This window comes from Drosophila arizonae, chromosome X, assembly GCF_054131065.1.
Source record: "Drosophila arizonae isolate 15081-1271.41 chromosome X, UAZ_ARI_1.0, whole genome shotgun sequence".
NCBI classification, from domain to species: Eukaryota; Metazoa; Arthropoda; class Insecta; order Diptera; family Drosophilidae; genus Drosophila; species Drosophila arizonae.
The window spans coordinates 2,921,585-2,946,083 of record NC_142927.1 but is presented as its reverse complement, the minus strand read 5'-3'; the positions used below and the strand labels follow the sequence as shown (position 1 = coordinate 2,946,083).

The 24,499-nt window shown below is 40.0% G+C and overlaps 1 protein-coding gene across 15 annotated transcripts in view; it reads right to left on the bottom strand.

The window, feature by feature from the left end:
* Positions 1 to 4,671: 4,671 nt before the first annotated feature.
* The window catches only part of Ca-alpha1T (Ca[2+]-channel protein alpha[[1]] subunit T), a 63,923-nt gene continuing 44,095 nt past the window's right edge, over positions 4,672 to 24,499 (bottom strand). For 7 of the 15 annotated variants that reach the window (XM_018016286.2, XM_089476031.1, XM_089476030.1 and 4 more), the window contains 9 exons: positions 22,440 to 22,605; positions 19,220 to 19,375; positions 18,384 to 18,566; positions 17,932 to 18,114; positions 17,693 to 17,854; positions 15,355 to 16,811; positions 14,196 to 14,388; positions 13,663 to 13,812; positions 4,672 to 11,590 (listed from right to left, as the gene is read on the bottom strand). In XM_018016286.2, the coding sequence (XP_017871775.2) occupies positions 8,732 to 11,590; positions 13,663 to 13,812; positions 14,196 to 14,388; positions 15,355 to 16,811; positions 17,693 to 17,854; positions 17,932 to 18,114; positions 18,384 to 18,566; positions 19,220 to 19,375; positions 22,440 to 22,605 (5,509 nt within the window). In that variant the 3' untranslated portion in view covers positions 4,672 to 8,731. The remainder of the gene's footprint in view (positions 11,591 to 13,662; positions 13,813 to 14,195; positions 14,389 to 15,354; positions 16,812 to 17,692; positions 17,855 to 17,931; positions 18,115 to 18,383; positions 18,567 to 19,219; positions 19,376 to 22,439; positions 22,606 to 24,499) is intronic. The other 8 variants (XM_089476029.1, XM_089476038.1, XM_089476039.1 and 5 more) reach the window with 3 other exon arrangements.

Below are 24,499 nucleotides of genomic sequence, written 5' to 3'. Positions count from 1 at the left end.
GAAAAAGATAGAGAAATATCTGAGAAAGACAGAGATGTAATTACACCGAAAGAGAGCGAAAGAAGGAGAGACGCAGTTTGGGAGAGAGATTAAAGGATGAGAGCAAGCAGAGATAAGGTGTTGAAGTTTATAGTATTAAAGGGAGATAGTGGGCATAAAGCAGCTATAGAGGCAGAGAGACAGAAGGAGAGATAAAATGAGATTGATATGCAAAGGATGGGCGAAAGAAGGAAAGAGATTGAGAGAGATGTGGAGCCTAAAAGAGAGGCATTGAGAGACATACTGATCAGGTATTGACAGATTGAGGGACAGAGAGAGAGAGAGAGAGAGAGAGAGAGAGAGAGAGAGAGAGAGAGAGAGAGAGAGAGACATAGACATGAGATACAGACATATGTGGTAAGTCATATGATAATACAAATCTCCTTATATGTTATCGGGTCATAGTCAGATCCACATTCGCATAATCGTTAACGCATTGTAATATTGCCTCTCAGCTGAAAAAAAAAAAACCAGTCTCGGCCCGGTCTCATATTTTAATGAGAAAAGTGAAAGTGTCAAGAAAAAAAAAAAAAACAGCCAACAACAAAAGCAACTAAAGCTCAGCTTAACAATGAATAAATAATAAAGTGCTACTAAAGCCCAAATACAAATATACGAGTACTAAATGAATATACGAATGCGAATAAGCGAATAAGCGAATACCCGACGCGTATTCGTATGCAAATAAAGAGCCGGTGCGTGCATCGCGTGTTGCGGTAGAGGCGGCGGCGGCAGTTCACCGAAATGTGTGAAAATCAAACTTGGAATTGTGATCGAGCGAAGATCATTCAGAATATTGCCAGCGGGCCTCAACGACTGCACGATGCTCGCTCAGGCGGTATTTGAATGTACAGCTATATAGATATATGCATATACCCAGAGTAGCGTGGAGCAGGTCGGCTCTAGATGCAGTTAGTTTCAATATTATCTGGAGATCTACTACCTGAGCCTATTTGAAATCCTCTTATATTCCGTTGATTCTGAATCCCTAGCTTCAATAGGGTTTTTATACCCTGAACCCATTGAAAATAGGAAATCAGGGTATAATGGTTTTGTAAAAAAGTATGTAACCGTCAGAAGGAGGCGTGGCAGACCCCACAAAGTATATATATTCTTGATCAGCGCGACGAGCTGAGTCGATATAGCCCTGTCCGTCTGTCCGTCCGTCCGTCTGTCCGTATGAGTGCGTCGATCTCAGAAGTTACAAGAGCTAGAGAGCTGAAATTTCGCATGCATACTCGTGTGTACCATACGCAGTACGAGTTTGCTTTATTTTTTCGATAAATCATCCGATAAATTTTTTATCGAGAATAATCGAAAATTCGATTTAGTTTTTCCAGCCTTATTAGAATACTATTAGACCTAGATTAGATTAGATTAGATGAATATAAACATTTATGAATATGCGTGCGTGTGGATGCATGTGAATGTATGTGTGCATAAAAGTGCAGAATGAGGAGAATATCAGCTTAGAGGGTTCAGGGTATCTCCTAGTCGAGCAGTCTCGACTGGAGCCTTCTTACTTGTTGTCTTAGTCATAGAGGAGTCTCATATCCTGGCCTATATATGTATATTCTTATGAATATCCACTTCAAAATGTCGCCATCAATTCGCGCACTTTTCATTTGAACTTTGGACTCTGCTCGTATGCTCAACGATCTGTCGCGCTTTTGCAACACTGTTTATTTTTTTGGCGGCTGTTGCGAGCAGTGTTGCAAGCGTTTTTATGACGGCGGCCATAATTAAAGTTGTTTGCATAATGATATGATTGAAGATAACGGATCTTTACATAATTATGATTACTTGATGCGAAGTAGTTCAAGTCGTTCATGATTCGACTGATTCGAACTGTTGCACATCACAGCAAATCGAAAAGTAATTCGATTGCAGAATAGTCCGTCCCTTGTCTTTTGTTGTCCAGTTTTCAGTTCGTTTTCATTTGGTATTGCACAAAATTTTGATGATATTCGGTAGATACATATCGATCGGTATATAGTTTGTGCTGTATCTCTCGGGGTCCGTCTCGATCTCTGGTTTTTTTTATCAATCACTCGGGGATGTGATTCTACCTTAGTTATTATTCTTTCATTCGCTTCCCTCTTTCTATTCATCATATTCCTTTACCACCATAGTCTGTGTCATAGTCTTTCAGTTTAATTCTCTGACACTTTCTTGGCTCCTCTTTCTGTCCTTCTTTCTCCATCTGTCTCTGTCCTCCCATGCATTTCTCATTGTTTTCTTTCTTTCTTTGTTTTTACTTTAATTTTTCTAGTATTTCCCCGCTTTCTTTCCTTCTTATTCTCTCTCTTGAAGAAGCCGGAAGAGTTTCCGTTCCCTCACTCTCTCTCTCTCTCACACACACAATCTCTTCCTTTTTCTCTCTCTTTTCTTTTTTTTTTCTTCTTTTCTCCCTTGTGAAGAGTGTGTCTTCCATCCTTTTTCTTTTTTATTTTTTCTTCCGTTGTTTTCTTCCTCTCTCTATCTTTGTCTGTCTCTCTCTCTCTCTTTCGCTATTTCTGCCTCCTTCCTCTTTTCTTCTCTCTTTCCCCTCTTTTTTCCGTGCCTCTGATAATCTCTACTTTACCCATTTCCTTGAACTGTGTCTCTTTCTCATTCGTCTTCTATCTCTTTCCATCTCGCGCTCTCTCTCTCTCTCTCTCTCTCTCTACCTATAAATTCGTTTAGGGTCAGTGAATAAAGTGCCGTTACATCACGTTTGACACTTTGACCATGAACGCATTTCACGCCAAGGAAAACGTTCAGCAATGCAACAACAACAACAGCAGCAACAACAACAAACTTCAAACAACAATAACAGCAAAACAACTCGAACTACTCTGGCTGAAAACTGAATCAAATGCCGTTAATTTTTCTTACGTCGTAACTGAAGTTATGTTAGCTTCAGTTGTTGTTATTGTTGCTATTGTTGTTGTTGTTGTTGTTTTATATCATTTGGTCATCTTCGGCATTTATGTTTGTTTTTTTCATCTCTTTTTTTTTTTTTTTTTAATTTGTCGCTTGGTCTCATCTGTTTCTTCTTTTATTCATTGTTTTTTGTTTTTCTTTTTTTTTTTTTTTTTTTGATAATTACTTCATTTGCAATCTTTCATGAAGCAATAGAAAAAAGCGCCGTTAATTAAAAACGCAAACGCGAACGCGAGATCGAGTCGACTCGGATTGAGGCGAGGCGAGGCGAGTTGAGTCGAGTCGACTCAAGACTGAAGGCAGATGAGCGTCGATTGCCATTGATGAGGTGAGAGAGGGGGAGAGATAGTGAGAGAGGTGGGCGGAGAGTGGACGGGGGCTGGTGTAATAGGAGGGGGTGTAACTACAACTGACACTGTCAGTGTCAGTGGAGCTATGGCAGAGGGAGGGGGAGCGGAGTGAGGGTGCGGGTGAGGGAGATCTCAGTTGTTATAAAAGACCAACCAGCACCAACATATTTTCACTTGTCTTTAGCGGGCTGTAAAATAATAGGGAGGGGGGCGTGGCAGTTGATTCGCTCTTATGCAACGAAAAGAAAATTTAGCGTAAGACAAAGCAGCACAAGCGAGTCCACAGAGAAACGCAATGTCATAGACAGAAGAGAAGAGCGGAGAGGTGTAGCCAAGCGAGCATGCCCAATGCGAATACCCTGCAACAAAGTGGAGTGCTAAGAGGGAACTGGGCCACGACTATTTCATGTAGCCATTTATACAGCGCAGGAAATAAAAGAAAAAAGAGAGTGTGATCGACTGTCGAGGCGATACCCTGTAAAAGTATTAAGAGCTAAGAAGGAATTGATCACTATGACAAGGCCTTAGAGATCTGACTGGAGATTTGATTGAAATTACTTCAAATTACTTGGCCTGCATAAGCCAGCTTGCTCGTCTATTGAATACCCTGTAAATAAGTAACGGGTTAGCAGGAACTGAAAAATGGGAGTGCCTTACTATATATATATAGTAAAGTAAATAAAACTTTTGGAATAAACATGCACGAATACCCTGTATGATGTGCAGCTCCTCCAGTTGCTAATCTAAAATCTGAGTAAACACATGTACTTACCTCTTAAATAAGTCAACTCATAGACATACTTACTTAAAGCTTGCCCTAGTGCACAGCTACCCTGTTTGTAATACTTACAGGGTATGCTATGTACGTACTAAACAAACATCCGTCATTCAGCTGGACTGTAACGACAGTTGACAAAGCAATTTAAGTGGAGTGCCCGATGCTGTCTGCAGGTTCCACTGCTTGCAAGCGGTGCAAAGCAGTGCAAGCTGCCGCCGCCTTGCGGCAGATGGCGCCACTTGCGCAATAAATAAAATCGACAAACGCTCAAGAATTCTTTTCAAAATTTCTGTTTAATTCATAATGCTCTTTGTTTTGCTTATATACATATTTAAATATGTGTGTGTGTATGTATGTATGTGTGTGTGTGTGTGTGTGTATGTGTGTTTTGGAGGCATATGTAGAGCGATTTCTGTGGTAGTTTCAACCATATTTTACAACTATGTAATTCTTATTTAATTATTTATTTATGTTCTCAAATGATTTTGTTTACCGTTTTAACTGTTTTCGTGTTTTATTTATTTGGTTATTACTTCTTTTTTATAACTAGGCTAGGGACAGGCTGGAAAAAGTGCTCAATTTTTGTTACTCACTTTTTGTTTATTATTTCACTTGGTTTTTTTTTTCAACATTTACATAATTAATTGTTTTTTCTTTTTTGATTATTTGTTTTGGCTAAAAGCAAATTTATATATGTATATATGTTTCTTTTCTTTTTAAATTCAAATTTCTATTTTTCTTATTAAATTTTTGTCTAATTTTTTACTGGCTCTTTACCTAATTATTAATCAACAAGACAAAAAAAAAGTTATGCTTTTCTTTTTTCTTTTTTTTTTTAATAGTTTTTGTTTAGCTAACAAATGTCAAACAGAGGCAGATGGGACTAAAAACAGTATTTGAGTGAGAGAGAGAGAGAGAGAATGACGGAAGGACGATCGAGAGATTGTCTCTCTGTGTGTGTGTGTGTTCGTCTGTTATTCATATTAGCATCACATCCTATCATAACGTAATTTGAAGAGTTGTTTAACAATTTGGCTTCACAGCTAAAGTTCGTGTCAAGCTTAACGGCAAGTCTAAGCTGCAGGCAATCAAATCTTAAACTTAAATTCAACAAGAGACTGAAAAGTCAATAAAAGCTCTGCCACATGCATAGTGCATGTTAAATATTTAACAGCTAATCAAACTGCTTGCTAAGAATTTTTACAGATAAAGCAGTTCGCTTCAATTCGTTAGAGAAGCTGAGTCTCTCATCTGTGCTATCGATAAATAATCGATTTATTTGATAGAGAGAGAGAGAGAGAGAAAGCCTTAACAAAAGTAGATTGAGCAGTTTCCTGTCTCTGTGTAGTGTCATCGATTCTGTTATCGATACATTATCGATATACGCATTGACAGCCAGGGTATGAGTAAGAGAGAGAGCAAGAGTTTGTAAAGAAGAGCACATGTGAAGTATAGTATATATATTATATATAGTATAGTAGTTAAGTATATATCATGATTTGTATTTAGTGTATATATATACATAGAGCTCAATATATATATATCGATGTATATATATATTCATAGAGAAAGGCACAGATGAAATTATTATATAATTAAATTTTGTGTTGTTCGGATTTCGTAAGTTCGATTTGTTCCAGGTGTTGTATTGTGTCAAAAGTTTCTCTAAATTTGGGCATTTGTGGTTTTTCCGGCTATCGAACTATCGACTTATCGATTTTTACAAAGAGTGTACAAATGCGACGCGTCTTACAGATCATGCTATTAAATTGACAGTTTTCCTTTCTACATTTCTAAGTTCAAGTGTTTCCTCACTCTCTTTAAGAACTTGTCTTAAAAGAGTTTAGCTAACTTTCTTTCTTCCTTTTGGCTTAGCTATGGTAATTCGTTGATAGAGTCACATTATATATATACACACATATATATATATATATATATGTATATATAACCTATATATACTATATAATCTACATAGGTAGCAATTGCTACAGTATTTTTGTTGTTTTTTTTTTTTTTTTTTTGTATTGTAAATTTCTACTACTTTTTATAAATGCTACGCCATAAAGTTCTTCGGTTTATCAATTTGAAGTTGGCTTACTATGTATATATACTCATATACGTGTACATATATGTATATATATACAGACAACAAGGTTGATTCTACGTTTTGTTGAAGCTACACTAAGAAAAAAATATATATATTTGTAGTCTGCTTCGGGTTTTCTAAGCCAGCTTTTCTTTGTAGTATTTTCTTGGGTAACTTGCAGTATTTTTTCAATTATTTATTTATTTATTTTTTTTTTTAATTTTTTATTGTGTGTGTGTTGCGCTGATTTTGTTTTTCAATATTGTTAATTTGTTTGCGTACTTTAGGTATTTTTTGGCTATGTATTTTTCCAATTTTCATAGTTTTTCTGGAATTTCTGGTATTTTTTTATTATTTTAATGTTTTTTATATTAGTTAGCTTTCAGTTTTTGTTTTGTTTTGATAATTTAGTATTTTTTTCTTTTAATTTTAATAGTTACCGAGCTCTTCGTTTTGAACTACTCAAAGAATTTAACATACACTAATTACCCTTACTCTCTGTGTGTGTGTGTGTTCTTAGTATTTTTAAAGTATTTTCTTGTTATTTTTGTATTTTTGGCACAATTTGTATGTAAATGAGCGAGAATTGAGACTGCGCTAGGATAAAGGCCAGAAGGATAGCGCGCTAGAGGTGTACGAAAGATTGTCTAAAATGAGCAACGCTAGTAGTTGCTGCTGCTGTGTGTGTGTATGTGTGTTAAGTACCTATGTAAATTCGTATATGTATTTGTTACATCAATTATTTGGTTTTACGCACAAAGGGGCAACATTTCGGTATTTGCATGGTATTTCCGGTTTCTTTCTGTTGGTATTTTAGTATGTTTCGTGTGTGTTGTGCTTAAAGTTAGTTTTTACCATCTTAACGAGCTACAAAAAAATCATTTTCTATTGCTTATCCATTTGTGTGTGTATTTATACTGAATACTGCAGCAATAATAGTACTAGACTACATAAAATACCAGACAACACATATAGTATATGTATATATATGTATATATATATATATATATAAGATGCTCTATATACATACTCAAGTACTTTAATTGTTTTTGCTTCTTCTTCTTCTTCTTCATTTTATATAAATCCATTTAAACTTTAAGAGCTAATCACAGAGTTGATGATTTTTTTTCAGTATATATATTTATATATATATATATATTTCTGCTCACAATATTCATACATATATGTATATATATATATATATATATAGTAGTGTATAACTGTGTATATAACTCTTCTATATATATATATATATATTTATATATGTGTATATATATACATACATTTAGTTCTATATAATCATCATAAATCAGCTTTTGGTTTTTCTTATTTTTTCATCCATTTTGTGGTTGAAACGGAAAACGCTCTAAGCAACGATTGATTTTTGTTTAGTATTTTCATCTTTTTAAGTATATTTGTAGTATTTTTTCTTTTAAAATTTTGTTTTGTTTTCGCTAAACTTATGAAAACCGTAGATTGCACTAAAAACAGTTGACCATTTGTTGTTTTGCTTTGCTTTGTTTTTGTAGAGAACGCTCGATGAGTAGTTATCGTAATTGTAATCGTTATCGTTATAGTTAATTTGTATAGTTACAGTTACAGTTATAGTTACAGTTAAACACCTAAACGCTAGTGAGTAATGTTTATCGTTAATCGTTAATCGTAATTGGCTAAAAGCTAACGTTTTAGTTTCTTTTTCTTCTTTTCTTTCTTCTTTTTTTCGATTTTTTTTTTGCCATCTTCAAACTGACCACTTGGAAAATTCCCTAAAGTTATAGTTACGAAAGTAAGTGTGGGGTAGAGAGTGTATGCTAACAGGCTTGCTTCTGTTTATACTATCAATGTGTTATCGATTTATCGAAAATACTTAAATGCGCATGGAACTCTCTGCTAGCAAGCCTGTACATTAGCGAGAGCCTGTGAGAGAGGGAGAGCAGCTACTAGCACAGACTTGCTATGTGTTATCGATTTATCGATTTAACGATAATGTGAAATTTAGAAAAAGAAAGAGCAATGGACACTGATTGGGTTACTTGTCCTATCGATGTATGGATAATGCCTAAATGCACATGAAATGCTCTTTTGGTGAGATTGAGAAAGCTGTACAAAATCAGCCCTGTGTTATCGATTATTGAAGTTTCATTGGAGCCCTCCATAATTTGTGTGTGTGTGTCTCTCTACAATAGGAGTGCGTGATCGAGTGAGATAAACATAAGTATATAACAGGTGTACAGGCTTGCCTCTTGATATTTCGTTATCGTTTATCGATAACACCAAAATGCGCATAAAACACACTCTCAGCAAGCCTGTGTGCGGTTGAGTGACGGAGAGAATGTGTGTGAGGTGGGGGGATATGGCTATAGTATGCTTATGCTAACAGGCGAGCTTTGTGTTGTCGTGTTATCGTTTATCGATAGTGCTTAAAACTACTTATAGTAAGCCTGCTTCAAGTTATGATGATTGGATGACAGAGTGACAGACAGAGAGAGGAGGGAGAGACTGCAAGAGAGCGACAGAGACACCTCTCTCTCTTTCTCTCTCTCTCCCGAGGGCTTAGTCCGTTGAGGATTGCGGCGACTTGACCAGGAGCAGCTCATTGTAGTCGCTGTCCTCGTTCCCGCACTGATCCCGCTGATCCATGCGTCTGCGCTCGCTGATGATGCGCATGATGTCCGCTGAATCGGATTTGCTTAGGCCCGCTGCGCTGCTGACGTCGACGGCATCGCTGTCGCCGTCAACGTCGCTCGCTGCTGCTGCCGCTGCCGCTGCCGCTGCTGTTGCTGTTGCCGTTGGGTGCTCCGAGCTGGGAGCAACAGTTGCTGCCAGATGCGTGGCGGGCAACAGCAGCGAGTTCTCATCCATGTCGGCGTCCTCATCGAGCGCCTGCTGCTTGAAGAGCTGCTTCGTGCTGCCGCTGCGACTGCGAGGGGGCATCGAACGTGGCACCGAGAGCAGCAAGCTGCTGCGTCCGCCGGGGCCCAGCAGGCAGCCCTGATCCACCGACTGTGACCAGCCAAAGGGTCGACGCGGATGCTGCTGTTGTGGCTGTGACTGTGACTGGGGCTGGGACTGGGGCTGGGGCATAGACGTTGATGTTGGCGTTGGCGAGGGCGTGGGCGTGGGCGTGGGCGTGGCTGTTGTTATGGGGGGCGACGATGGCGTTGCCGTTGGCTGGACTAGAGCACTGACCACAGCCAGCGGCTCCAGCGACTCGTCGTCGTCGCGCGGCCTGGGGACATCAGCGCTGCGTATGCTGCGCACGTCCAGGTCATAGCTGGAGGCGGGATCCGATTCGAGGCTCTCGAAGATGGTGCCACGCCTATAGTCGAGCGCATCGCCGCCCCAAGGCAACGAGTCGCAACTGGTGCGCTTCGCCTCCAGGTTGCGTCGCCTGATGGCCTGCTCGTCGAGCGATCGCTCCTTGGACAGCACGCCGCGCTTACGGAACCCGGCGGCGGCGGAGGCGCGTCGCCCGCGGCGGCCCAATGGCGGCAGCTGCAAGCCCAGCAGCTCGGAGCCCGGACCGCTTCCAGCTGCCGTCATAGCGCCGCCGAAGGGCTCCCCCAACCGTGCGCTCAAGCTCTGAGGCGTCAGCGCGCTGCCCATCTCAGCCAGGCTCAGATGGTGCTGCTGTCGCTGTTGCTGTTGATGTGGCTGCTGCTGCTGCAGCTGCTGCTGGTGCTGCTGCTGCTGTTGCAGGTGTTGCTGTTGCTGCTGCTGGTTGAAGTATTGCACGGTCTGACGCCGCTGGCCAGCGCCGGCGGCAATGTTGTTGGCGGTGCTGCCAGTGAGACTGACGCTCGGGAACTTCTTGTCCAGGGAGGGTGTGCTGTAGATGAAGTTCTTGGGCAGGGATTTGACCTTGGCCAGGGGTCTGGGCGGTGCGGGCAGCTTGGCCTGCGCCTCCGCCAGCTGCTGGCACAGTTTTTGCTCCTGGGCAAACTCCTGTTCGCGCACCAGCTCGCGCTCCAGCTCCACCTCCATGTCGAGCTCGTCTTCCATTTGCTTGTGGCTCTCCTCGAGATGTTTCATCAAAACAGCCACGACGACGTTCACTAAAACGAATTGCGCCATAAGAACGAATATCACAAAGAATATGGGAGCAATAAATGAGCTGACGCAGCAATTGCGCACGCAATCGGCGGCGTCATCGCAGTTATCCCTCAGCGTGTCCTTCATGATGCCGTTCCAGTTGTCGCCAGTCGCTACGCGAAACAATGTGAGGAAAGCCATGCCAAAGTTGGCGAAGTGCGCATGCTCGCCAAGTCCCTGGCAGGGTATCTCGTCGGAGCACTCGAGCCGGCCAAACAGCTCCACGCCCAGCGCCGCAAATATGAAGAACAGCAGGAAGAAGAGCAGCCCCAAGTTGCCCACCTGGGGCAGGGCCTGCATGACGGTGTCCAGTAGTGCTCGTATGCCCTTCGCCATCTTCAGTAGCTTGAGGACGCGGGCGATGCGCAGCACGCGCATCACGCGTATTATCGTCGGGTTAATGGGGATGATGTTCGTCTCCAGCTCCTCGAGGACAATGCCCACGATCGAGAGCAGAACAATGCCCACGTCCAGCTGATTCCAGCGATCCTTCAGGTACAGCCGCCAGCCCAGTGCCACCAGCTTCATGTTCGCCTCCAGTATGAAGACGGCCGTGAAGAAGTAGTTGAAGATCTTCAGCGCGTATTGCAGCGGAATGGGCATCTTGTAGTACTCCATGGCCATCGTAACCACATTCAGCCCGATGACGGCGGCTATGGCCAGGTCGAAGTACTTCGATGTGACCACGTTGTGCACGAACATTCGGGTGGGCGAGTAGTTGGTGTAGTAGGGCGGCTCGTGCATGCGCCGGCGCTTCTTTTCCATTTGGAGCGCTCGCTTGGCGGCTCGCCGGATCTTCTCCTCCTTCTCTTGCTCTTCGCGGCAACGGTGGAAGTTCTCCACCACCACGCCCACAAACATGTTCAGCACAAAGAAGCCGACCAGCAATATGAACGCTATGAAGTACAGTAGCCGCCACTCGTTGTAGTTGACGATCGGCTGTTGGTCGACGCCGACGGCATCGAGGCCCGTGTACATGATGTTCACCCAGCCGTCGCGGGAGCTGAGCACGAAGAGGGACATCAGCGCCTTGCCGAGGTCATCGAAATTGTATTTGCGATTCGTCCAGACGTTGCCCGGTATGCGACGGCACTCGTCGGCGTTTCGTACGTTCTTAATGTTCTCGCCCTCGCAGTAGAAGAAGGTGCCCTTGAACAGCTGGACGCCGAGGATGCCAAAGATGATGAAGAAGGTGCAACAGATCAGCACGATGTTCCCGATGGGACGCAGGGATGATAAGAGCGTTTGAACGACTAGTTTCAGACCCGGCGCTCGGTTGATCACACGCAGCGGCCGTAGGGAACGAAGTAGACGAAACACCTGCGAACAACAATTGGGTTTGGAACATGCATTGGATCAGTATTAGTTCGATTGCAGTTAATCTCTTTTCGGATTTCGTTGAAGTACAACGAATCGTTGGCGCATCACTTCGTGAAGCGGTCATAGCAACTGAAACGAGTGGAATGGGAACAACACAAAAGAACTGAACAAGGCAAAGCAACATGATAATGGAACACTTGTATGCTAGCATAGACTTTAGCTACTGGAGCTTTACAGGGGAATATATACATATATATTGAAGGGAAACGAATGGAATTTGGAACACTCTAGCAATCAAACGACTAGGTATTCCAAAGAACAGTGGTTTGCACAGCAAAAGGCTAGGTTATGACAATGACATTTGCGGAACAATGGCATGGAATGAGTGGAAATGGAACATGATCGGGACAAAAGTACTGTAAGCTGTATGTACATATGTGCAATTTAAAAGCTGAAACAACAATGTGATGTATAACTGTGATTTTTGGTCAGGAACGAATGGAATTGGGAAAAAGCGATTGGAACGGATGACAATGAAATGCGAGAAAAATATAATGGAATGATAATGGTCAAGTTTAAGCCTGAATATGAAAGGAGTGCAAAATGAAACGAGTGGAATTGGATATATAAATGTGAAGTGATATTGATTATAATTAGCCGATAGCCATGGAGGGCGATATTAATCGGGCTATAAACAATTATATAACACGCTTAGAAACTGGAAACACAAGAAATTGGAGTATTCCAACAAAACGATTAAAAGGTAATAATAGGGCGATAATAGCCTAGAGGAGTATGGAGTTTTGGACTAAAAACAATGATATGGAACAAATAGAAACGGAACTATGGCATTTCTTATGGGAGATATGAGGCTATAACTGCCAAGGGATTTAATTGAAATATGTGCTGAAAAGAATGAAACAAATGGGAATAGAACAGTGATTGCAATGCATGTCAAAGTAATACTAAAAGCAAATTTAGTTAATGACAGTGATAGTTCGCAAATATCGGAGCCGTAAACTCTATTCTAGATTATAATAGATAATATAAAAGGGTTTCAAAGTTGTTCCAGAAGCCAATAGATTCGTATAATCCTCCTAGCCAGTTTGAGGGCCGACTGTAATTGACTTTACAGCTCCGATAAGTAAACGTACATAATGTGAGGCTATGTAGAATTTATAAGCGAAAGTTGTGCGGGGCTGAGGCATGACAAAGTTGTAGAGCAATGCAATTCGTATCGTAATGAAATATAGATCTATTTACATATACAACGAGTTATAGCATGAAAGTGAGGCCAACGTTTAACATATTTGGAATGGGTATTAACAGTTCTTGGGGGACTCTACATACACACACACACACACAAAGACAAATAAATTGGATTAATGTTTTAGATATTGGATTTGCCATTAAATGATATAGCAGCGAGAATTTACCTGCAGATTGGTTTTGTTTTTTGATTAATGTTAAGATTAAGATACGAATACCCAATTCAAATACAATAGAGACATAGATATATATAAATACAGAGGTATATATATATATATTTAGAGAGAGAGAGAGAGAGAATGAGATAGACAGATAGAAAGAGATAAAGTTTCAGAGAATGATAGAATAGAGTTGTTGAGATAGAAGATTTGTGTGCACTTTACGGCGAGACGAGACGAAAGATGTGTGCGTTAGACAGAGATAGCGATAGCAATGTAAGAAACATAGTTAGCTAAAGAGAGAAAGATAGAGAGATAGAAAGAGAGCAAGAGCGAGAGAGCGGGCGAACGAGCGAGCGAGCGAGCGAGCAATTGCTAGAGCTTTTCTAGATTTTCTTTTTTTTTTTTATGATTCCGCATTTGAACTTGTTTTTTTTTTTCATTTTTTTAATATTTTGCGTGGTGCGTGGTTCGAGTTGTTGAATTAGTGGCTCGCACATTTGTTGGGCGCTGCATTCAGTTGCATGCTGCATGTGGCATGTGGCAAGTGGCAAGTGGCAAGTGGCATGTGGCATGTAGCAGTCGCTGATGGCATTTCAATGCCACGTTTTTAGATTTGCCACGCCGGCCCACCTACAAACTTACCCTTAAAATCCCAAATATCCTCGGGCTCGACTCGCTAATCAATGACATTAACAAATCAATTATCGAAATTGTAACCAAAGATCCATCCATTATATTCCAGCCGGACGTGAAATATGCATCCGGGCCATAAAACATGCCCGTGGCAACTACCTGCGAATGCAATCAGACTTCATAAATACCCAAAATTCAATTACGAATTGCAAAATGCACAATACACTGAGCGAAATTGCTAGGACAGAGGATATTGTAACTCAACAGAGATTTTATTTGGAATAGAGTATTATATATCATATATCATATATCATATATCATATATCATATATCATATATCATATATCATATATCATATATCATATATCATATATCATATATCATATATCATATATCATATATCATATATCATATATCATATATCATATATCATATATCATACCATACAATATCATATACCAACTCTATAGCTCTAGTCTATACTACTTTTCGCTGAGTGTACTGTTACTGTTGGTGAACTAGTTGAACTGGCATGAACTTACCTTAATGAACATTTCGACAGTAAAGACGACGGTGAACACGTAGTTGGCTGTTGCTAGGAACACTCGTTCGGTGCTGTTTGGAGGGATGTTTGGTCTTTCCATGGCTAGAGTTATGCAGTTGAGCGCTATAAAGAGCAGCACAACATTGTCGAACCACTTTTGGTTCACGAACCACGTGCAGATCTGCCGGAACCTGTTGGCAAACACAAACACACAGCAAGAGAAGGAGAAAGAGAAAGAGAAAGAAAGAAATAGAGGAAGGGACATCAGCTCCAATTGCAACAAAGTTGTATAATTGAATTACAGTTTTGCCGATGCACAGCTCACGAATGAAAATTGAAAATGAAATCGAACTGTGAAACGTGCGACAGTCTGAAGTGCACTTGACTTCTGTTGCTTTGGCAGAAGTCAATTGGAAATCTGTTAAATGGGAGACGCAAATTTCTAGCTGTTGATGTATTGAATGGGAATGGGAAATGTGTTTCGAGTTCTTTATTTATACGACTTTAAGGCAATGCTGATGAAAGCTTAACTGCAATAAAAGTAAGTAAGAGCTTTTAACTTAATTGTCTATATTAAAGCTTTGCTTAGGTTTTTACAAGATGTAAAAGGAAAATATGCTTTTGAGCTTTAAGATTTCAGTTGAAAATATGTCTAAAATTTACTTCAAGCTTTGCCTAAGCTTTGGGGTGAGCTTCATCGTAATTTCAATTGAAATTGGTTTACAGCTACAGCTTATTGAAGCTGGGTTAATTCTCATTCACTCATCTTAATTGGCATTAAAGCTTCAAGCTCATTGCATTTTGATAGATTAGCTGACATCACGTGCTTGAGCTTGCTTAAAGCTCTGTTAAGCCCAAGCTCTTTGAAGTTCGCTGAGAGTGTGACATACATAAAGCTCACTTTAAGCGCATATAAGCTCACTTGAAGCTTTTGCGAAAACGAGAGCATAGCCTGCGACCTAACAGCTCAACTAATGCTGGCTTAAAAATGACTTAAAGCTCTGCGTGCCTCACAGAAAACTAATTTCAGCTCTTTCGAAAATTCGCTTGATACTAACTTAAAGCTATTTTAAAGCTTGCTCAAGATGTCTGAAAGCTCACTTTAAGCTTAATGCAAAATCAGCTTTAGCTGCAGCACAACTAGTTGGGCGACGCACCTGTTGTCCTCCGGAAAGATGTACATGGAGTAGGACTCACGCTCGGCGGTAAAGTGCTTTGGCGTCAGACGCTGTATGACCATCTTGAGCTTCGAGACGTGCTCCCCGCTAGAGCCGCACGGCACCATGGAATGTCGTTGCATGGACAGCAGCTGCAGCTCCTTGGCCAGCTGCTGCGGCGGCAGCTGGGACTCCAGTTGCTGTGGCTGCTGCTGTTGCTGCTGCTGCTGTTGCAGTTGCTGCTGGTGCAGCTGCTGTAGCTGTTGCAGCTCCTTCTCCTCGAGGCGCTTCTTCAGATTGTAGTGGCTGATGGAGTTCTTGCGCTTGTCGCGCGCCTCCATGTACTGTTGCAGCATGTCCGGTTCGTTGAGCGTCATGTAGGACTTTTGCCATTTGTCCAGGTCGATCTTCGAGTTGGTGTAGGACAACGACTTGCGATTCGCCTCCAGATTGTGCAGATTCAGGTGCGACGTCTTGCTGAAGGCCAGCTCAATGGAGCTCATGCGCCGCTGGCCCGCGCCCGCCCTCAGCTTCGGCGGCTGGTTGAGGTTCTGATACACCTGCGAGTTGAAGATGCACGCCGAGGCGCGTCGGCTGCCCGGGCCGCTGCCAATGCTCAGCGTGTTGGAGAGCCGGCGAATCGAGTTCTGTGGACTCAGGCGGTTCGTGTCCTTGGCCCCTGTGCCGCCGGCTGCCATGCCCATTGCTGGCACCGGGCTGCTGCGCAGCAGGTAGCTGTTGTCGCCGCTGCCGTTGTTCAGCTGCGGCTCCTCCTCGTCGGCCAGGTGCTGCTCGTCGGGGCGCTGTGGGTGTGGGCTGGGCCGCTTCTTGGAGCTGGAGCGACGGAAGCGCTGCTTGAAGCTGCTCGGTGGCGCCAGCGGCAGACGTTCGCTGGAGGAGCTGGTCGAGCCGATGCTGCCACCGGCGCCGCCCACAGCTGAGCTGAGTGACAATTCGGATAGATTCAGGCTGTGGCTGTGGCTCTCGGTCGGCGGCTGCAGCGTCGATGCCACCGACGATATGGTGGGCACATAGATGGGCGTGGCTGCGGCACTCGTGCTGGAATTCTTCGAGATGTCGTCGATGATGACGCTGTGCATGCTGCTGGCCAGGGCGCTGGGCAGCAGGCTGCTCAGCTGATTGCTGCTCCCGCTGGACAGGCTGGAGCTGCCAGCGGCAGCACCGCTGAGCCCAGTCGCAGCACCGCCAACGCCACCTGCTCCGCTCCCTCCACCACCACCAGCACCAATGCCCGCGCCAACTCCTGCCCCACCCAGGCCACCCACAGAGCCCGCATGCCCCTGCAGCTGGCTGGCATTCAGTATGTTGAGCGGCTTGTGCGCCAGCACCGGCGATGGCGGTATGAGATCTATGGCCGGGATGCCCTCGTCCAGAACCCGCTGCCCGCCGCTGAAAATGTTCGGTGGCTTCAGCAGCGACGGCGACGGCGGCACGGGCTGTGGCACAGACAAAAAAAATCAGTCAATATGAAGGAGAAAAACCATTGAAAATGGGAAATCAGGGTATAATGGTTTTGCTAAAAGTATGTAACAGACGGAAGGAGGCGTGGTAGACCTCACAGAGAATATATATACTTGATCAGGGCGACAACCTAAGTCGATTTTGCCCTGTCAGTCTATCTGTCCGTCCGTCCGTCCCTATGTATGAACGCGCCGATCTCCGCCGATATAAGAGCTAGAGACCTAAAATTTTATTCCTAGGTCAGTATATATCACGCGCATATCGAGCTTGTCTCTAAAAATCGCTAACTACTCTCGGTATGCTTGCATCCCTATGTTTTTCTGCGTGTGTGTGTGTTTCTTGTGTAAGCAGAAAGACGCGAAGAACTATTGTGAAATATCAATTCTTCGAAGGGCTTAGGAGATTTCCTAGTCGAGCAGTCTCGACTAGAGCTTTCTTGCTTGTTATATAGGAATTCACCTTAGCTGTATTAACTAGCAGAAATCTATCTATACACCAAAATTGATGTGATTGTTAAGTTAAGTTAAGAGCAGATTTAGTATAGGTATTCCAAAAATAAAACATTGTAGATGTGTGATTGATGTATGTATTTTATGTAGTGCTTCACTTATGTTCGAGTAACCAAGTCCCAATTTTGAGAAATTTGGATGTTCATAGCCATTAGCTAACCAAAAAATTGTATATCAGTGTGTACTCAACACGAATCTATATGCCAAATTATATATCTGTATCTCGAGTCGAGCTATGTTTGAAAACCCTTAAAATCGATTCTTATCGATAACAAGCAATTTAAATTTTAGCTAAAGATTATAGTTAATAGCATAATATATTGCTTTCTTGGTTTGGGGTAACTCACCTCCATGTCGCCCCATTGGCGAAAACTCATGCCCGGCTCCATCGTGGTGCTTGGCGAATCTTGGGGCGTGGCCGCTGTAGTTGTGATGAGCGGTGGATCGCGTATGAGACGCATTTTCGATATTCGTGGCGCCTCGTTGCGTCGCTCCTTGATCGAGTATGTCTGTCGTACAAGTGGAGGGCGTTTGGGTTGGGGCGTTCTGCTTCTTCTGCTGACTAGAAGTCGAGCGTGTCACTTACCTTTTTGAGGCCGCCGCGGGGCTTGGCTTCGCCCTCCTTGTCGCCGGCATTGCCCAGCGACGCAGAGCTGGCGCCTTGGGCGGGCAGCTCGTTGATTTGATAGTCCTGGATGGGCTGCAGCAGACGCTGGCGATGAATGTTGTTCTTGGCTTCGATGTTCAGCTCGGCTGACTCCTGCAGCTGCTAAAGTGGCGATAGACGATAAACGATGAGCGATAACATTCGACCATGAATGCTGATATTTCAACAATACACTACGGATACATACCGTGATGGACTCTTAACGGTACACGCACTCACCCACATTCACTCACATTCATTGGCACGCACTCAACGCACTCACACTGACGTGCATGCTATCTCAGTCGCTCTCACAGTCAGTGCGTGTCACAGAGTCGAGCTTTAGCATTCGCTCTCTCTCTCTTTTCGATTCGTTTCTCTTTTGCACTTACCTTGCGCACATCCTCGGCACTGCGCCAGCGATTGCGTACCTCGTAGTAACTATCGTTTGTGGTCGATGAATCCGCTTCGCTGCGTGATTCATCGTACATACCATCGCTATAATTTTCGGCCAATGTTTCTTCACGCAGTTTCTTAACCAATTCACGTTGTTCGCGTTCGCGACGTTCATTTCGCTGAGGGAATCAAAATTTCAAAATTAGACTTTTTCGTCAACGTAATCGTTATCGTTATCGTTGCTGTCTAGCGTTTTGCAAACTATCATGTTCGCTTCAAGACATTGTCTCAATTATATAGTAGATCAAACTTCTTGAACTTTTGATTTATTGATAGCTTATCGAAACTTAAAGAATGGTAAATTTAGAGCAATAATTGAAACATTGTTTTGTTAGCTTCGTTGTTAATCGATTATCGATTGGTTATCGATATAAATTTAAGTGAAATTTAGAATTTTAGAAGAATAGAAAAACATAAAAGACAGCAAGAATTGAAATATGGTTAAGTTACTCGAAATCGATCATTTATCGATAAGTTAGAGAATTTAAATTTACTTGAGAGCTTAAGTGAGAAAGCAAGTTTTAGTATAAAAATCAAAATATAGTAGAACTTATCAATTTTAGAGACCAATTGAAGAGTTTATCGATAAATTTGACCTGGCTATCGTTTCGACTAAAGGTCATTTAGTGAATGAAGCTAGTGAAACGATGACCAATTTGGCCATAGAAATGGAAAGTAAAATTTAGAAAATTTTTGAGAAGTATTTGAAAAGAAGCTTTCAGTAGCTTTGTTAGTATTTTTTCAAAATTAGTTGATGTTGGCAAAACTCTACCTCTGAACTGAATCCCTCAACCAAAATGGCGACCAATAAATTAAACAGCACGTAATTGCCAAAAGTCATTAGAGCCACAAAATACAATGCGGCCCAATGACTTGTCTTTTCCATGCCATTGAATAGGACAACGTTCCAATCCTCTTGCGTTAGTATCTAGAAACATTTTTGTTGTTTGTTGTTGATGTTTGGTATTTTTTTGTTTTTGGTTTTTTTTTTTTTTTTTTTTGGTTGCAGTTGTAGGTGGATTGCGGGCGGCAAAACGTGGTGCAGTTAACGTTCATATACGATATACGATATATATACGATATATATTTGTTATCGAAAGAAGCATAAAAAAGAGAACGAAACACCATAAACATATGTGTGTATGTGTGTGTTTGTGTGTGTGTAGTTTGATATAAGAAAAAAGAGAGCATAAAAGAAAATACATCATGTTGGAGAAGCGAAAAAAAGACGCCAAAAAAACGTGTTAGATATATCTGCTTCTTCTTAGTTTCTTTTATGTTATCTATTATTATTAGAGATATTATAGAATTCAATATATGTTAAGGTAATACGTAGGATAGATTATGTATATGTATATATTTATTATAAACATAACTTGAACTGTCTATCTGCTTTGGTATTTTTTTAGTATTTTGAACGCAGAATAATATTAGAACTCGTTTGGTAAGTTTTCTTGCTTGCAAAAAAATTATAAACAACATAAATAAATTGTTGCCAATATATTATAAAGTTTTCTTTTACGAATTCGAACATTTGCAAACTTTGCTCTATTGGCCCTTAATAATTATTATTATTATTATTTTTTTTTTTTGTTTATTAATTTTTAGAGCTCTGACATATTGAATGACAAAAAATTACATTTAACATGGAGTATGAAACACAAAATTTGGCCAAGGCGCAGTTAAAGCAGTTGGCAACTGAAAGCACAATCACAAAACAAAACGAAACAAGAGATGAACTTAGGATCTTAAGATTAAAGACACGCACTGTAAGTAAGCAACCAAAAAGTTAAGTTGAATTGAACGAACGAATCTAAAGTACATGGTATTATACTCGTAATTCGTGGTGTGGTTAAAAAACGCAAAGCACTCGATAAAAACACGTTTTCAACTCAAAATACAAACTCCAATTCCATAGAAAATACTGAATAATTAGAATTAGTAAACTAAACAATGAAAATTCTTTTAAAGAGCTGCAAAAGCGCGCAAAAAATATCTTGCATATAGAAATTCAAATTCTTTTTAAATACTAAAAGTGGTATTTTTTCGTATATATATTTTTTGATTTTGGTATTTGATATATATATATATATGGTAGTTTTTTTTTTTTTTTTTTTTTTTTTTTTTACACGACGTGCCAATAAATTGTTGATGCTATATGGGGTTTCATATACAAATCGAGTATATATATATATATATTTTATTTTGATATTTTTATTTTAAATATATATATATTTTGGTCGTGACTGTACATGAATATATGATTCTTTTTCTACATATATGTATATGTATATAGTATTTTTAATTTTTTTTTTTTTTATTTTAAGAAAAGCGCAAACAGCAGCAAAAAGCAATTGAGAACCGTGAGCTAGGCATAAACGCAAAATGATAGAACGAAATCACAAAACTTGGGCAAAAATAACACGAAGAAGAATAACAAATCAGCAGCTGTTAAGGACGTGGCGTGGCATAGAGGCGGGGCTACAAGCCAAAACGAAAGGGGTTGCTTGAGAGAGCTATAGATGTATAGTTATATATATATAGATATTTACATATCTACATATATACTCCACATAGAGCATAAGGATCAAAATTAAAAACAAAATGAACTAAGAAAGGAAAATATTTGCAATTAAGAAGAGAAATCATGCAAGAAACAAAAAATGAAACTTTGGCTTATAATACAGATGAGCGTCTGTGTGAGTGGCTGAGAAAGAAAGAGCAAGGGGGCGAGAGGGAGAGAGAAAGAGAAAGAGGCTTATAGCAAAGACGCGAGCAGAAAGAAGACGAGAAAAAATTGTCAAAGAATAATTGTTTTTGTGTGTGAGCGAGAGAGATAGTGCTGGCCAACCAAAGCGAATGACAGGGAGAGTGAGGGGGAGAGCTAGTTCAACAAGGAAATGAAGTACTCAAGGAACAATATAGTTTTTGTTCTTAGCTGTCAAGCCAAATGGCAAATATTAATATTTCATTAGTTCATGTTATGAACCACTAGTTCTTTAAAACTAATCCCTCATTTAATCAGAAAAGTTTGGTTTCAATCTAATATACATTTTGACTGGATTCAATTGCAAATCCCATATGAACTAGCTAAATTTATACTTGTTCACAAGCGAACGAACTAGTTCTTAAAAAACTGAATAGCTTTTTGCATTGTTAGGGTGTTAAAATTTCAATTTCAACTGGAAGTTTTTTACAAATATTTTCAGGTTCCAATCATGAACCAGTTAAGTTCACAATTTTTGAGGAAATATGCTCTGCAACAAGAAATGATTTACTATTATCATTGTAAGAGATTGGGAATATAAAGTTGATAATTATTAAGAAAATGAACTAGTTCTTAAAAATATTTACTCATTTTCATCATACAATATTTCAAACCAGAGGGACGCTCAGAGGGCCAGCTATATGGAGTGTGGGTGTATACATGTGTGTGAGGGTATGTACGTATATGTGTGTGAGTGTATGTATAAAATTAGCTAAGAACTATATTTTGATTGAACAAGTATTTGAAGACTAAGTAAAAAGTTATGAAGAAAACTAAAAAAAAAAGAAGTCAACCGAACCGAAAGAACTTTTTAGAGCCAACCAACTAAAGCTAGAAAAACGAGTAAGTTTTGTTTTCTTCTTGATATATTAATATATAAAGAGAGAGTTTAGAGATAGATATATATAGATATATATATATAGATGTAGGTGTAACTAAACTAAAACTATAAAAAAAAAAATCAGTTAACAGAAGAAAACTAGATATATTGTAGATAGAGCTGTATGTTTTGCCATAAAATTTATATATATATAGGGTAATATTTTCCTTTTGTCTGTTTTGTATATATTAGATAAATAGCTGGGAATGTATATATATATTTATAAGTATACATATATATGTATATATATATGTGATGGCACATACATATATAGGTATATGTGTATATTGGGTATATCTCTTAATGGATGTGGTTTGGGTATTGTTGATTGTTGGTTGCTCTTACTTGAAAAACTGTGACAGTGGCCCACAAAATGTTGTTGAAGTGTTTACGATCGCATTCACATTGCGGATGTCGGCTGATTATTTCGGGACACGTGCATTCGCGTTCGAGTCCGGATTCATCCAAAAATTTACAAAACTTACCGCCAAACAGATACATGCCGAGTATGCTGTAGGTTTATACGTATATATGTTTTATATATCATATATATCAGTTTTTTGGTTGTTAGAGAGAGAGAGAGAGAGGTTTTCTTTTCTTTTTTTTTTTTTTTGTGTGGATATGTTGAGCGAATATATATACATATATATATATAGTTATTGATATGTATATATATATTGTAGGTTTTCTTTATATTTAAAAAGTATAATTTGTATTAATTTATTGTTGTTGTAGTTGTTGTTGTTGCTGACTTCAAGTTTATAAGAAACTTGGAGCTAAGTGGATTTTTCTTTGGAATAGAATTGATTGTATAACTGTTTAATTTTGTACAGAGTGGATAGAAAACTGTGAGTTTCGTGTTCTATTTTATTTTATTATTATTTGATGAAGCAAAAAGTTGAGCAAAGAATAAAACTGTTTTATTTTACAGAGTTTTTTTTTTGTATAAAAATATATATATTTTTTTTAGTAATTTCTGTAAACCTCATAAACTCTAGAGACTGTACTAGGTATGTATTATATATATGTGTGTATGTGTATGTGTATAAGTATGTGTATGTATTTATGTATATGTATGTTTATGTGATATGTATAGTTTTCATTTAAGAGGAATATAGATTACAGTTTAGAGTTGAGAGTGCTTCGGTATAGGTGTATGTGTGTATGTGTGTGAGGGATTTTAGGTTAAGTAGACGGAGGGAGTATACAAATTCTAAACAACTTAGAGTCTAGAGTATATATAGCAATAGATATGTACCATAGATGCATATATAGATAGTAATAAACACTTAGACAAGGGAGAGAGAGAGAGAGAAAAAACACAGAGAGAGAGAGAGAGAGAGAAAGAGAATAAAAACATGTGTGAATGTGTGTGTGTGAGAGAGTGCGAGTGTGTGCGCGTGTATATGCATGTGTGATACGAGGTAAAGGACGTGTGAGAACAAATCGAAAGAGTTGGAGTACGAAGTCGAGCGAGTCAACGTGTGTGAGTGTGTATAGACAGCAGTAGGTGTGATCGATAACACACTTATCAATTAAGCAAGCCAAAGTAAGTAAATGCATAGACAGATATACATAGGCAAAGACAAATATATAGATATAGAAATCGATATAGATATGAATATATATAAAAGGGCAGGCGATTCTACACAACTGGTATGCTTACCTGTGCAGCTTATGAATATATATCTGCCTTATGAACTAAGCTATATTTGCAATCGATAGCTGATCGTTACGATAAATATGTGAAAGCTGTATATACATATATAGATCAAGATAATTATGGCATGCGTATGCGCGTAGCTCGATAAATAACTTGGCATGCCACATCAACTAGGCTCAACATGCAGGCACGAAACGAAATGGAATGAAACACAATGAAAATAAAGACCACACCAAACGGACTACACACCACAAATCAGTGCGAGATCTAATGAAACCAAAAACAAAGCAAACATAAGCACAAAGTGAATTGAATCAACGAAAGTTCCAATACAAATTGCAGGCGTTTTTCATGGGCCAAACTGAAATTGGAACACACATAAAACTGAATACACAGACAGACAGAGTGGCAAAAAGAGAGAGGGAGAGGGTGAAGGAGAGTTAAGGAGAGACAGAGCAATCGTTTTTACGAACGCAAAAGAAAGCACAACAATTATAATCGATATGATTCTTATCGTTATTGTTATCGGTTATCGGCAAGACCTAGCACAAACAAAATAAAAAAATGAACATTTCAACAAAAGCCTAAAAAAAAAAAACGTTAAACAAACAAAACCAAATGCTTACATTTCGGTATTATTTTTGGTATTTTTTGGTTGGTAGTTAATAAAAAGAAAAACTGGTATTGTTTTCATTGAAACATTTAAGTGTTAGATAGATTACGATTATGGCATAAAATTAGG